This window comes from Clytia hemisphaerica, unplaced genomic scaffold, assembly GCF_902728285.1.
Source record: "Clytia hemisphaerica strain Z4C2 unplaced genomic scaffold, Clytia hemisphaerica genome assembly, whole genome shotgun sequence".
NCBI classification, from domain to species: domain Eukaryota; kingdom Metazoa; phylum Cnidaria; class Hydrozoa; order Leptothecata; family Clytiidae; genus Clytia; species Clytia hemisphaerica.
Window position 1 is genome coordinate 1219004 of NW_027103621.1, and position 14281 is coordinate 1233284.

General features: G+C 35.8%; 1 protein-coding gene across 1 annotated transcript; it reads left to right on the top strand.

Moving 5' to 3' along the window:
- Positions 1–416: 416 nt before the first annotated feature.
- LOC136802317 (ectonucleoside triphosphate diphosphohydrolase 8-like) lies at positions 417–11838 on the top strand. The gene is made up of 10 exons (XM_067059035.1): positions 417–517; positions 6325–6461; positions 6794–6914; positions 7165–7318; positions 7633–7804; positions 8159–8368; positions 8613–8888; positions 9463–9573; positions 10524–10640; positions 11520–11838. The coding sequence occupies exons 1-10, from the start codon at positions 502–504 to the stop codon at positions 11739–11741; spliced, it is 1536 nt and encodes a 511-aa protein (XP_066915136.1). The 5' UTR covers positions 417–501; the 3' UTR covers positions 11742–11838.
- Positions 11839–14281: the final 2443 nt, after the last annotated feature.

A 14281-nucleotide genomic window follows, 5' to 3' on the forward strand; every position in this document is an offset into this window, starting at 1 on the left:
TGGGCTAAACAACCGACATTTGGCAAATTTGGCCATTGAACATATCCCTGACTCTGGACGAGGACTGGGTTGATTTGTCACAAAGCGTTGAGCGTGTAGGCTACAAGCAGACCATTTTTGTTTTGTGAAAAGACGGAAGGTCTTTTAGCAGACTATTAAGAAAACAAAAAAATTAAAGACTGCAAACGAGAAATGCGAAATTTCCTCAAAATAGATTCTTTTGTAGTTTATTGGAATCAATTTTAGTTTTAGGTAGAAATCATATTTTTAAGTCAAAATAATGTATATTAAAATGAAAGAGATTTATATTTCAATAACAAACTATTGGTCTGTAAAATTAATCAGTACCTGTTGTGCTTTTTTTCGAAAATCGTAATGGTAGACAAGTTGCGGCGAGTTCTCAACTTTCATTTTCGAGCAACAAAATTACGAAATTTTATTTTTCTGCAGCCTTCGTGCCAAAACATTTATAGTGACACAGAAATGATTTGAAAACCAAGGATGACTGAAGAAGATAGTAAGTATCATTATTTCATCATAACTCTTTCTATTAAAAGTCAGGAACAAACTCTGTCAACTGGCTGATGGTTTTGTTTTGTTTTTGCTTTCTCTTTTACGCTATAATGGGCCATTCCATTCCATTTTCCATTCATCTACACTACCTTCGTTTTGCATAATATTCCTTTTTCCCCAATAAGATTCCACTGCCAATCTTCTACAGACAGTCAGCACATCCTGACCTGGCAAATGAACACGGGCACGGGGGTGAGCATTTGCATGGGGTATTCGTCACCCAGTGTAAATGAGATAGGACGTCTCAGGCTAAAAGCGTGAAAATGAATAAAAATGAACTTCAAACTGAAAAAGGGAAAAAAGGAAGAAAACTGGGAACTTTATTTTTTTCGTTAAAAGTTTCTGCAATCTTCGAAGACAAAATTGACCCATGGAAAAAAAATTTCATCTATGCAGTTCTTTGAAATGAAGCAAAATATTTCCAACCCGGTTCAATTAAACTGGGTATTCGGCGCTATTACGTCACTTTCGTTTTCGACCCCGTTCATTTGCCAATGGTCGCAAGTGAAAAATACCCCGTTCATTTGCCAGGATGTGCCTGACTGACAGAAAAAGACAGTTAGTCACACTAGGAAATTAAGCTTTCAGAAAAAACAACATCAGTCATCTACAGGATACATTTCAACAACAAGGATGAGAGTTACCCTGAATCAAGTTCGCAAGACAATATTAATTAAAACTTGAAAGTTGGAAACAAAATAAAACGTGCAGCAGCCAAAATCAACCAACCAAAATTTTTCATTCAATTCCCGAGACAGCGCTTCGATTTTTAAGGCCTTGTTTATACGCTATAAAGTAAAAACAATTCCGCACATGTAAATGGTTCCTCGTTTGAGGTCCGGCAAAATTTCCGGGAGATAGCCTATCCGGCGGTGCGCGGATCTAGGTGGGTTCCGCCTCCCCGTAGATCTTTTTCTTGGGAAGTTGATCTTCAAATTAGTTTTCAAGGTTGGCTTGGCTCAAATTTTTTCATCTATGGCTCAAATTTTAGACAATTTCTCAAAGTTTTTGAAAATGTTAATTTCATTAAAAAGCGCCGGGTTATTTTTTCATGAATCCCTTTAGAATTAATCTTTGATACGCATTTTGGCGGGACGCTAGCGTGACTAACTGAAAGACCAGATAGAACTCTGTGGTATAGTTAACTAGTTGAAAAATTAATGAGCTTCAAAAAAATAAGGCTACTTCAGCTGCTTTGTACCGTCAACTGCTCTAACTTGGGACTATCTGACAAAACATGGGACAGCAATTCGGCCACCGTTTCACCAAACCTCCCAAAGTCATTTGATTTGAGTTAATGAGTGGCAGATTAAAAAATACACGATTTCTCTTTCGCATCACCGAGTAGGAGGCTTTTAAATCGAAATATGAAAAAAATCCGTAGTGGAACACATGCGAATGTCTGGAACAAAGAATACCAAATTAGTGGCTAAACGATGGAGCCTTTGACGTCATTCGCGTGGCAAGTTACACACTCATTATTTGTTAATCCCATTGGGCGCAGGGGGGGTACCGAGTCAGTGTAATGGCCCATAGCTGGTGGGGTGGTGTATTTTTTAGGTTAAATTGAGTTAGTACAGTGTGCTAAAAGGGTGGTCATCTGAGAAAAATACATTGAAAAAGTTAGTACACTATACCAAAAAGGGTGGTGTTCTGAATTGATACACACTGAGAAGTAAGTACATTGTACTAATTTCAGTGGTCGTAAAAACACACAAACCCAGAAAATTCCCATGTATATTTGCCCTAATTTGCCAGGTCCAAGCTGGTCCAATATTGCCAGAGGTCAAGTAACTACCAAGCTTGCGAGGTTGTTGCGTTGACAGAGGGCAATATTTTCAGTACAACCCGAAAAAACCGGTCATTGTTGAATTTGTTAACCTTTTTCTTCAGCTTCGATTGATTTTTAGCGCAGCTCTACTCGATTTTTATCCAGGAAAAATAGGGAAATAAAGCAAAAAAAACAAGCGAATAGAGATAGAAAATTGTTATAATTTCTGACAGAAATAAAAAATGAGAGACATGATGTCAACGCATTGTTGATTTTCCTAACGACGGACAACTCTGGGCAGTGTCAGGCTCGTCGTCATGCGAAAAGAACCAATTGCATTGCGCAAAAAGCTGTGTAGCCTGCTTCAAAAAAGTAATCGGTTAACAAATACAAATTAGTACACTGATTTTCTCCCAATGTTTCCTGTTTACTTGATTGGATTTGTTTCAGAGTCACAGCCAGGGGGGGTACATGTTCAGTGTAGTGACCCATGGCCGGTGGGGTGGTGGTTTATTCCCATTTAGTACATGGTAGTAAAAAGGGTGGTCCCCTAAAAAAAAACCCAGAAAAAATTACTACCATGGACTTAATTGGGTGGTACCAAAGTAAACTTTAATTTTAAATGATAGTACAATGTAGTATATTCAGCTAGATTTGATCAAACAAAATCGATAAACTGCCAGTTGTATTATCGTACTGCACTGTACTGCATGTGCCATAACTAAAATCTTTCTTTCTTCTTTCTTTCTTTGTTTATTTTTATCTTTCTTTCTTTTTGTTATGTTTGGAAATTTAAATTTTGAATGTTTGAAATATTCGAATTTCGAATGTTTACATAAATCGGTGCTGTGTTTATTTATTTTTTATTGTTTGTAACTCTGACATTCATTAAGAAGTTTCTAATCAATTAGTCTAGAGCCCGGTCTAGAGAGGTCCAAATCTCATTGTTTGTTTTAGATTTTTTAAAGTTTTTTCACAGTTTCACACTTGTAGCATAGTATATTTTTGATTTTTAATTAAAATATATGTTCCATAAAATTCAGTTTTGAGGTTTTGAGGTTTTGAGTTATGGTCTATGCCTGGAACAGTGTTCGGTCTAATATTTTGGAGTGAAATCAAGTGAAATGTGAAAATAAGTTTTTTTAATCTAGTAGCAAAATCTTTTTGGTTAACAATACTAAATCCAAATTAGTTTATAAATGAAAACTAACTTTTTTTCTATTGCTGCTGTTTCTGTAAGCTACCAGGCCATATTTGGCACTTTTTTCTGATCTGAAGTTGCACCCAACTTACAATAACTTACTTATTATTATTTTTTTTTCCTCCCCAATTTCCCCTTATACTTTTGTAAGAAATCTTTCAGTTTCACTTTTAAATAGGTTTAAGTAGGTTCAAGAAGCCAGCGAAAGCTTTTCTATCCCAAAATTTTAGAAAAAAATCATGGTTAGTATCAATGGCAGTATTTGTTATTGCTTTTCAGTACTTTTTCAAAAGACCCAGAAAGAATTGTTAATTGTGTTAAAATAAAGACAAAGTAAATGGTACAGGTGTGGTTAGTTTCCTGCAGCGTATTAAAAGGGTGTTGTAAAGATTCAAAATAGGTGATGGTAGCCACTACAGGGTATTAAAAGGGTGGTATGAGAATTGAAATGGGTGGTGATAGCTACTACAGGTTACTAAAAGGGTGGTATAGGGATTTATATGGGCGGTGATATCTTCTACAATGTACTAAAGGGTGGTGTAAGGATTCGAATTGGTGGTAATAGCTACTACATGGTAGTAAAAGGGGTGGTCCCCTAAAAAAAATCCCAGAAAAAACTAGTACCATGTACTAAAAAAGGGTGGTGGTCCCAGATTTTTCAAAAATTACCGAAAATCAGGTTATTACCCCATGGGTTACTACACTGAACATGTACCCCCCCAACATGTACCCCCCCTGTTGGGCGATAGGCGGTTAGGTGACGGGCGTTCTCTAATTCTCCAATCGGTGTCCGGTCATTTTGAATGAAAACAAAAAGATTAAAAAAGGGCCCGCTAGCAGTGAAAGTTATGATTGATAAACTTGGTGGAGTTATCAAAACAAATTTGTTGTCAAAGCGATTTAACAATAAGTGAAAATACAGGCCAGATATCAACAGTCCCAAGTTAGAGCAGTTGACAGTATCATGTAAGTCAAGTTTGACATTATAGACCAATTGGGAAAAATCCAGTCAAGCAATCTTCAAGCATACCTCAAGTAAGCTGCCTGTTTGTTCCTAACACTGATACCGTGAGATTGGGTAACTTGCATCAGTGGAGGGGAAACTTGCAGCCGGGTGGATTGCAGAAAAATCATACAGTACAATGTCCTGTTGTCCGCAACGAAAGCACCATTTATGCTTACAAGTCAAGATCTGGGAACTAGAGAACCCCCATTTTTGTTTTGTTGTGTCATACTAAATGGTTTCTTCCTTTAAAGACATTTATTGCCTTTGAATAATCATGTTCTGAATTTTTTAACTGGAAAAGGGGTTGTCGACTTTCTAGCGGCATTTGGTCGTTAAGGGTTAGACCCCCACTTAGTGGTCAAGTTTTTTGAAGTTCAAAATGTCTTTGTGCAGTCGCCATTTTTAGCGTTTCCTCGATTTTGATGAGTGTTTGTTTTGTTCTTCCAAAGCATGACCTTTCTGAAAAAAGATTCAAATGCTACGCGAGTGCTAGAATGTGAGCACTCCGCCTTTAAAATAACACCCAACATTAAAAACCATTTGCATGTGCAAAGGTGATCAGCAAAGTTTTGTGCATTTGTACATTGAATATGTTATATTCTTTAGCGAAGGGATGAAGACAGCCGATCTTGCTCTGGTTTGTATGCAGAATCCTGGAATTTAGAAACAAATGAAATGCAATTTACTTTCGAATTTTCTTAACAGCATTAGACTGGACCCCTCCCCCCTTAACGGCCAAATGTCGCTAAAAAAATTGAAAATCGAAAGTCAGCGAGTCCAATAATTTGTTCTGTTCGCAACGCCACAAAAGTCTTGATTTCTCATTTTTTGAGACAACTTTAATGTTCTAAATGTATCAGACCAATAAACCTTTGGGGAACTACATGCTTTTTGCAGCAATATTCTTTTTCTTGACTTTACATGTACTGGTTATGAGTGACAAACTTCTTGTCTCGTCCGCAACAAAAAGTCCCGTCTGCAACATTTTTCTCAAAATTGGGGCTGTAGCAAAAAATTATTTAGTAAAGTTCACAAAAATGTAGAGTTCTTAGAAATTACATTTGACAAAGTTGAGTTATATAGTTCCTCAAAAAGTGCCTGTTGCGGACCGGACACTGTGTGATTATTCTGCAATTAACCCAGCCATCAAATACCTGACCAATCAAAGTAGCAAAACATCTCCTCTGATGCAACTTACCCGATCTCACGGTAAAATCACACCTACTAAACAAAAATATGTATGCGCAGGTCCCAAGACTTTGAGCTATCGCGTTACTGAATACTCTCCTTTAGGCGAAAGCAACTACCATTTCTTAGAAAAATGGCTGATCTTGGGTGAAAATGATATAAGACAGAATCTGTCTATATTGCATCAGAAATATAGTTAAACTTGGGCTTTGGCATAGTAAGGGGTCAACGATAATTTAGGGTCAGCATAAAAGGGGTTGATAAGACAGACCTGCCAACTTGAGATGTTCATTTTGCGTGAGATAAAAATTTCGAATAGAAATCTTAGCCCTGTTTTTCTGATTTTTGGAAATCAGAAATCGGGAAATTTTTTTCTCAAAATGGGAATATCAAGGAAACTTTTTTCCAAAAATCAGGAAATCAGGGAAACTTTTTTTCCAAAAATCAGAAAATCTGGAGAAAAAATTTCAAAACTCAAAAATGCATGAGACAACGTAAAAATGGGTTAAGTCTCATGTTCAATGTACGAGAGTTGGCACCTCTGATAAAGTATTTCATAAATACTATGTTATATCAAAATTTCAGCTGAAACATCACACTGTTGTTGCTCCAAACGAATATGTATTGGAACATTTGCAATTGTGTTGCTACTAACTGGAATTGCAGGTGTAACAGTCACATGTTTTATACTGGAACAAAAAGTACTCAAATTTAATCATCATGTAGGTTTTTTATTTCTATATTTTTTCATTGGTTTCTGGAAACCCCATCCCCTTGGTGAATATCTAGTCAGTGAATGAAAATAAAGAATCAATTAGGAAAAACATTGATCAGATAACATGATCAGACTACACCTTTTCCAGGATCTTCTTGCTAAATTGTGCATGAATTTTGAACTTTAAGGGATTTCAGCCTTCCAGTAGTTTTACAATCATATTTTAAAGAATTCTTGTTTTGTTTTCTTTATCCATGTGCATGAATTTAAGGGATTTATTTGGTGAATGATTTTAAAATCATTTTTTGAAGAATTCTTGTTTTGTTTTCTTCTCTTCAGTATGGAGTAATATTCGACGCAGGTTCTTCGCACACAGATGTCACAGTTTATCAATGGCCTAGTCAATATAAAGACCATGGCACAGCACGAACTAAAGAATTGAAGTTCACCAACTGTTCAAGTAAAACTGAAACCTTTTCAGAAATTAAATCCAAAATTTTCTGATGGTATTCTTTATCTGTTTTGCATTATATTCTTCTCTTATCTCATATCAGGTGACCAACGAAAAAGTATAACTGTATCCCTATTCCAACAGAATGGCTATTTTAGCAAGAGAACAACACTGCCCTATGATCATGGTGGCAAACTCTTATTTTTTCGTGAACCATCTGTTGGGTTTTATCATGTTTTCTATTTCAATTTCAATTTAGATCATGGTATTTCAAGTTTCGACGAGAATCCAGAGAAAGCAGGAGATATGATCACAAAATGTATTGAGACTGTTGTCTTGAAGGTTTTGCCTCACAAAGATGTTCGGAAAACACCAGTATACCTTGGTGCAACTGCTGGAATGAGATTGCTATGGTATGGATTTTTTTGAAGCTTTTAACACAAAGCAAAACCATTTTTGCAGATGTTCTATTCATGGTTATTTTTCAGGCTGAGAAATACTTTGACCATGCTAATCAGTATTTCTATAGATAGAATTCTAATATCAAGAATGGGAATTCCCAAATAGCTCTGTCCTAATCATCGATAATGATGGTTGAGAAATTTCTTGAAATGCATTGGTTAATTCACTCCTTTTTTTTAAAGGTGTGAATTCATAAGATGGAAAAATGTAACTTCTAAGTTTCTGTTTAGAAAATGAATACTTTTATTAACATTCTTCATTCCAGTGCACGTAATAATGCTACTTGTGACAAAATATTGGATTCAATCCGTCAAGCCTTCAAGAAATTCACTTTTCGTCAAACACAAGATCGTGTTCAAGTGTTGACTGGTCAAGAGGAAGCTTCCTTTGGTTGGGTCTCTGCTAATCTAATGAATGGAGCTTTAAAGAATGTCTTGGTATGCGTATTTTCTCTTTTCTTGATCTTGATTTCACGATTTTTTTACCTCATTATTTTTTACTTTAGGTGGGCCTTTGTTGCATTGTTTGTATATTTTGACGTCCCTTTATTTCATTGACTCATTTTCTGTCTAGCTGTATTATTTTCTAATCACTTCCTTTATAAGCTTAGATTCTCTTTAACCTTGAGTTACTCCCAGAGGTCCTAATAGAAACACAAGCCAACATCTCCATTCAACGTTTTTATTTACAACTCTTTTATTGTCTTTACTTTCACAAATGACTTATTTTTCATCTAAAAACCAAATATTTTTATGCTTCTACTTTCAACTCCATTTGATAATTTTTTACAGCCTATCCGAAATAATTCATTATTGACTGGTGCATTGGACATGGGCGGTGGCTCTGCAGAAATTGCATTTCTCTACCAAGAAGATTCTATACCACAAGAGGAGTCTTTCAATGTCACTTTGTACGGTATTGACTATTCATTATACTCACACAGCTACTTATGTTATGGTTTCAATGAAGCTAGAAGACAACTATTAGCACATTTAGTAGAGGTACGTTTTCACTATGGTTTGATTTGATGGAAGGAAAGCTTTTCTGAATTGAGCAATATTCATTTCTAAATAAAGATTTTTAAGGCATGAAGGTAAAATAATTTCAATTCTTTTGAAAAAGGGTTTCAATTCATCTTGCATTCATCTATGCTATACAAATTCATCAAATATATTTAATTCACTAAAAATCCTAACCACTCATGTTGATTTACTGACAATTTGACTGTTTTCCAAAATGTTTTAGGATAGCAATATGACAGATTCAGTGCTCAATCCTTGTTACAACCGAGGATACAATGCTACCAAAACAGCTGAAGAAATTTGGCTGGCACCGTGCAGTAAAAAGCCAACCAGTGATATGTTTCCATTAAACAGTAATGTCACCTATAAATTCGTGGGTACTGGCCAGCCAGGCAAATGTGAGCGAGAGACACAGAAACTGTTCAACAAAACATACTGTCCTTACAAGAATTGTACCTTCAATGGTGTTTATCAGCCAAAGTTGGTTGGCAAATTTTTGGTAAGTTCATAGTCCTTATAAAAAAAACTGGTCTAGAAGCTTATTGTTTTAAACTTTGTGTTGGCTTTTTCCTTTGTTATTATCAAAAGATGAAAATTGATCTAGTCAGTTTTTTGATCGCGTTGCCAAGTTCTCCTTTTGGGATTGGTTTCAGATTTGACCACACGATAAAATAAAATGAGCAAAATAAACTAATTTCTCAACGCAAGTTCAAGTAAGAAACAATGGAAAGAAACAAAAGGCTTTCAGACCGGGGGTTTTTCATATGGACTATGGTTATTTTCGAAAGTATGAAATATTTATATGTCATAATACCTCATTTCATGTCATATCATATCATATAACCACTGAACAATTTTCCTTCAAAAATACATCGAAATACACAGAACTTTTTTTACTTGAAATACTCTCTCCACAATACAAAATGGTGTATATACAGAATATCTGTCATATTTCAAATTTTCCTTAAAAAAATACACATTAAGGTAATCCTTGGTTTTCAAGAATGATTAATTTGACTTTTAACTAAGATGCTTTTTTCTAACGTGATGGCTCTTGTTTTCTTTACATGTAGGCTTATTCAGGGTTTGGAAAGACAGCTCGCTTCATCAATGTGACGTCAGAAGATAATTTGTTGACTTTCAATAAAGCCGCACGTGAATTCTGTAACAAGTCATGGGAAGAGGTAATGATCTTCATAATTCAATATATCACTTTTTCTCATTCTACAGTGGAGTCTCCATAACTCAAACACACACAGTGAACACAAATTTGTTCGAGTTAAGGAGAAATTCGAGTTATAAACACTGGTTTATATGACTTTGTTAACTGAAGGGACCAGGAAACTTGTTTTAATTAATGAATTCTAGTTATAGAGTTCAAGAATCTCCACTGTATTATCTAATTTGTAAGACTCATCAAAATCTTTTCTGAATTAGACCTATCTTTCCAACCGCTGCAAGGGGATTGGGTTCGATTTTGCAACTATTGATTGAATGAAGCCATGTACCTACCACAGATATCTGTAAAGCCCGAAGGGCTAGCTTTGCAGCTTTGTTCAAAAAGTGAAGCTCATCTTTGGAAGGATTTCCTACCAGAGTCACGTGACTAAAATATGCAATTTCACCGGTTTGAGAGATGTGAAATAGCGTTTGCCGGCTAATTTTTTTGATCTCGCGCTCCGAAAACAATCAAAATGCTAGATCCTATCCATCGACACGAAATTTAAAAAGTCAAATTTTAGCTTCACTTTTTTTTGCTGGAGAAAGCTTAAAGTTGCTTATCTAGCCCTTCGGGATTAGATATCTGTGGTACCTACATCTAAATTCGTTTCTGTTATGTGGAAACCACTCTCAAACCACTCTTAAAGGACTGGAGTGAATCTAAAATTACGCTGCGATGGTTTCAATATGGCAGCAAAAAGTGCATACTTGAGGCGAATGGGCTAGATGTAACACGAGGCTTTTATCCATTTTACTTGAATTGTCCTTCCTATTTTCCACTTTGAAATATCATTATTTTGTCTGTTCATGAGACCTTTTTTGTATTTCTTGTGGGAATCAAAGACTACTGGAGAGATTATTTTTCTTTCATAGCAAAGACCAAGATGTATAACATTCCTACTATTTTTCTTAGATTCCAGCGCACAATGTAGCGCCGAACATTTGTTTTCAAGCCATCTACACCAACACCTTCCTCACCTATGGGTTGAAATTCCCTGAAAACACTCAAGACATCTCATTTGTCGATAAAGTAAGTACGAATTCCTTAATCATAGTTTCTCCCCTTAGCCTTAGATTTTTGCGAGGGGGTACTTTGATTTCCTATTTTCTAAAGAGGCTTGTTATTTAGGGGGTATTGCAAAGTAAGGCGAAATTTTCATATCGATGAAAGATGCGATCAAAATGTAATCAAACGATGTCATCTGAAATTGAATTGATCTAGATACAAATTAAAATGGATGACCAGATAACACCACTAGGTGTCCCAGAAGGCTCAAAAGGTACTGCGAAATTCTGAAAAGAATTAAAGCATACAAAAATTCTCAAAAGTGAACTTGCTAAACATGTCCTTCGTGTGGTCTAGGGCATTTACACTGGATTATTGAAACGAGTTATTGTTTTCGAGTTTTGAGCAAGATTTGAACTATTAACCGAAGGATTACTATCGTGTGCAGTTTTCCGAACATGTGACGACGCAAATTTTATTGCGTATGTTTCCGATCGCGCACATCACTGCTATTCACGTAGACTAGAGTCTACTTTTGACTGAACTTTGCTTTTTGATAATTTTTTATGACGCTGAGTCCAGTGAAAAAGACTAGGAGCATTTGACGAAGTCGCCTTTTTGAAAGAAAATGTTAAAAATCCAAATAACAATAAAACAACTTGGAGTTGAAAGATATAATCAAAAATGAGAAACAAACATCAATAACGGATTTGCAACCCCTTATTCTCAAATAAAAATATTATCTTCATACTATTTTTACCTTCCAAAAAACAACTAAAATCTGCCGGACTGTTTTACTGTTTGCAAAAGCATATTACCATATGGTACCGGGCCACTTAATAGCGTCATCCAATCTATAAAAAAAAGCCCGGGTTATTATTCACACGTCCGCTTTTCTTTCAGACTGACGGAGCAGAAGTCGGGTGGTCGTTAGGTTTCATGGCAAACAAGACGAATAGTATCCCAACAGAATCACCCACTTATCGCATCTCACAACAAGAGTTTGTCATTCTCTTACTAGTCTCCTCTTTATTGACCATCATTGGATTGGCAATGTTAGTGATATGTATTGTGAAAAGGAAAATGGAGAAAAACATGAAATACAAATACAGTGTGATTCAATAGTGGTACACTTAACCTATTTGGTATATGTAGATTTTATGGTTGTATGATTATCAGAGAACATGCTTCAATTATATCGGATGCAAATATAGGACATGATTGGAAAAACATGTCCTCGAACAGTTTCCCTTTTCAGAATTATTTTTCGAAGGATTTTATGAAATGGTTGAATGTGGCAGTACTGACTTTAACAGATTTCAAACCGTTTTTAAGGACATCGTAAGAACATTTAAAATGTCAAAAAATTTAAAAACAGCTCAGCCTGAGCCAAAATTTACTGGTTGTTATTAAAAAGCGTGTAATACGCAGCTTAAGTTTTAAGTAAAAGTTTAAGATCAGTAAAATCGCAAAATTTGATTACTCCACCCTCTTAAAGTTAAAAGCAAACATGCTTGCCAAGTTTGCTTGTCTTTTTTTTAATAAATTAAATTTTATATTGTCTTTTTTAAATGTTATATTAATTAGAATTCAAATTATAAAGAGAAAATTTATTGAGTATTTTTGGACATATTTTATTGGAACCATTTAGTATTTTAAAAAGTATGGTCTAAAAAAAGTATTGTATTGTCTAAATATTGATATACCAAACTTTACAGTGATTACATATTGTAAGAAAAACTTTGACATTTGATTCTATCGTGATGGCAATCTGGTCTGGAATAATGCTCTTGCCCACCCTATTCCTTTGAAGGAATAATTTTATTGAAAATTTGGCAAACTATGATTTAAAAGAAGTTATACCTTTAAAGTGAGTGTGAACGGACTAAAATCAGTCTTTGACCCCCTAGGTTTTAAAAATGACTTTAACTCACTGGAAAATTAAATTAGGTAACCTGTAAATTCTAAAAAACCTTTAATCTCAACTCTAAGGCCCCCTGGGAATACCTCGTGGATTACTCCTTATAAATATTCGTCCACCCGCTCCTGTGTTGTATTCTCAACTTCAGTTGAGCTAGACTCTCAACTTCAGTTGAGCTAGAATCTGAGAATGTCTGTCTGTGTGTGTCTGTGTGTGTGTCCCAAAACTTTGGGGCAGCCTTGAGACTTCAAAAATTGTTCGATTTGGCTGAAATTATTGGCACACTTGTACATTGGGTGAATATCTAGGGGTCTACAATTGGGCCTATGAAATATGAATAATTTGAAACCACTGAAGTTGAGCCCAGTGCGTTGCGCACGTTCGACTATGGATATAAAACAGAATAGCCTTTATATATAGCATAATTACCGTATTTATGACTAATAGTCCAAAGTTCGTTCGACTGCCAAATGAAAACATTCCCGCTGAAAACCAAAGTTCCTCTACATGTTGAATCTTAGAAAAAAATACTAGAGACCAGACAACGTAAGCTCTTATGAAACTTTTCAATTGAAAATCATTAAATAACTCGGTAAATACTTATGCTGCTGGCATCGAAGACTTTTTTTAAAAACTCATGCTCCTTATACTACAGTAAACTACCTGGGGTTTTGTAGAAGTCTGCGATTTAAAATAACATCAAATCAGACTGAGTTTGATACGAATTTATTTCATCTCTTTTTTCTTGTTATGAGCATTATTGAAAGGTTCGATCACACTGTTATTAACCAGCAGTTGCTACCCACCGATGGGGAAATTAGCCCGCAGCCAAGTCTTCTTAGCGTTGGCAGCCTGGGACACCTCAAAGGCCCGGTAGGATTTTTTGGGGATTTGAATTATACAGTTCTTATATTGCTTTCAAGGAAAACAAATTCAGTGGGACAGAAAAAAATAGCTTAATCTAATGTTATCTCAATTAGGCCCCTCAACCGGTTTGCGCAATTGTACAGACCCGGGAGGGTACTACCCTTGTCGACCGACGGGGGTGCTCCGCTGAGGTTCGAAAAATGGACCCTACGTGGGACTCGAAATTTACGAAAAAAGTGACCCTGAATGGGACTGAAATTCCAAAATTTTCTCAAATTTTCTACTTTTTCCCAAAATTTTCCAAAAATAGGCACCCTACGAGGGACTGATTTTTCTATTTTGGTGTTTTTGCGACCCTACCTGGGACTCGTGGAGGTTAAAAAAGGTACCCTGACCAGTGGAGCATCCCCGTAACCCATTTTGCCCTAGTACCCCCCCCCCCCGGGTGTACAGATAGAGGGACTTTTAGCGTGATTACGTGTTTATTAGAAATTCTTTTTCCGTGATTGCGTGATCAGAGGTAAAAACGTGATCGTGATTTTTAAAGTTTTTGAGCCGTGATGCGTGATTATCAAAGTCTTTTGCTGATTTGCGTGTGATACCATGATTGAATACAAAAAATTGCGTGATATCGTGATCAGAGTTGCCCCGTTGAGAGCCTCCTCAAATATTTTGCAGTGAGGATTTGAAATTTGAATTTGATCCCCATTTGATCATTTTTACGTTTAGTTTCTATTATAACCTAAGGGTTGCAGAAATCAGAAAGTTTTAAACTAGTCTCTCCACCAAGGGTTGGAAAATTCACGGTTTTAAGGATTTTTTTTTTTATTTCGCGAGAGAAAAATTGTGAAAAAGTCTCGGGGTGGGGGGGGGGGTA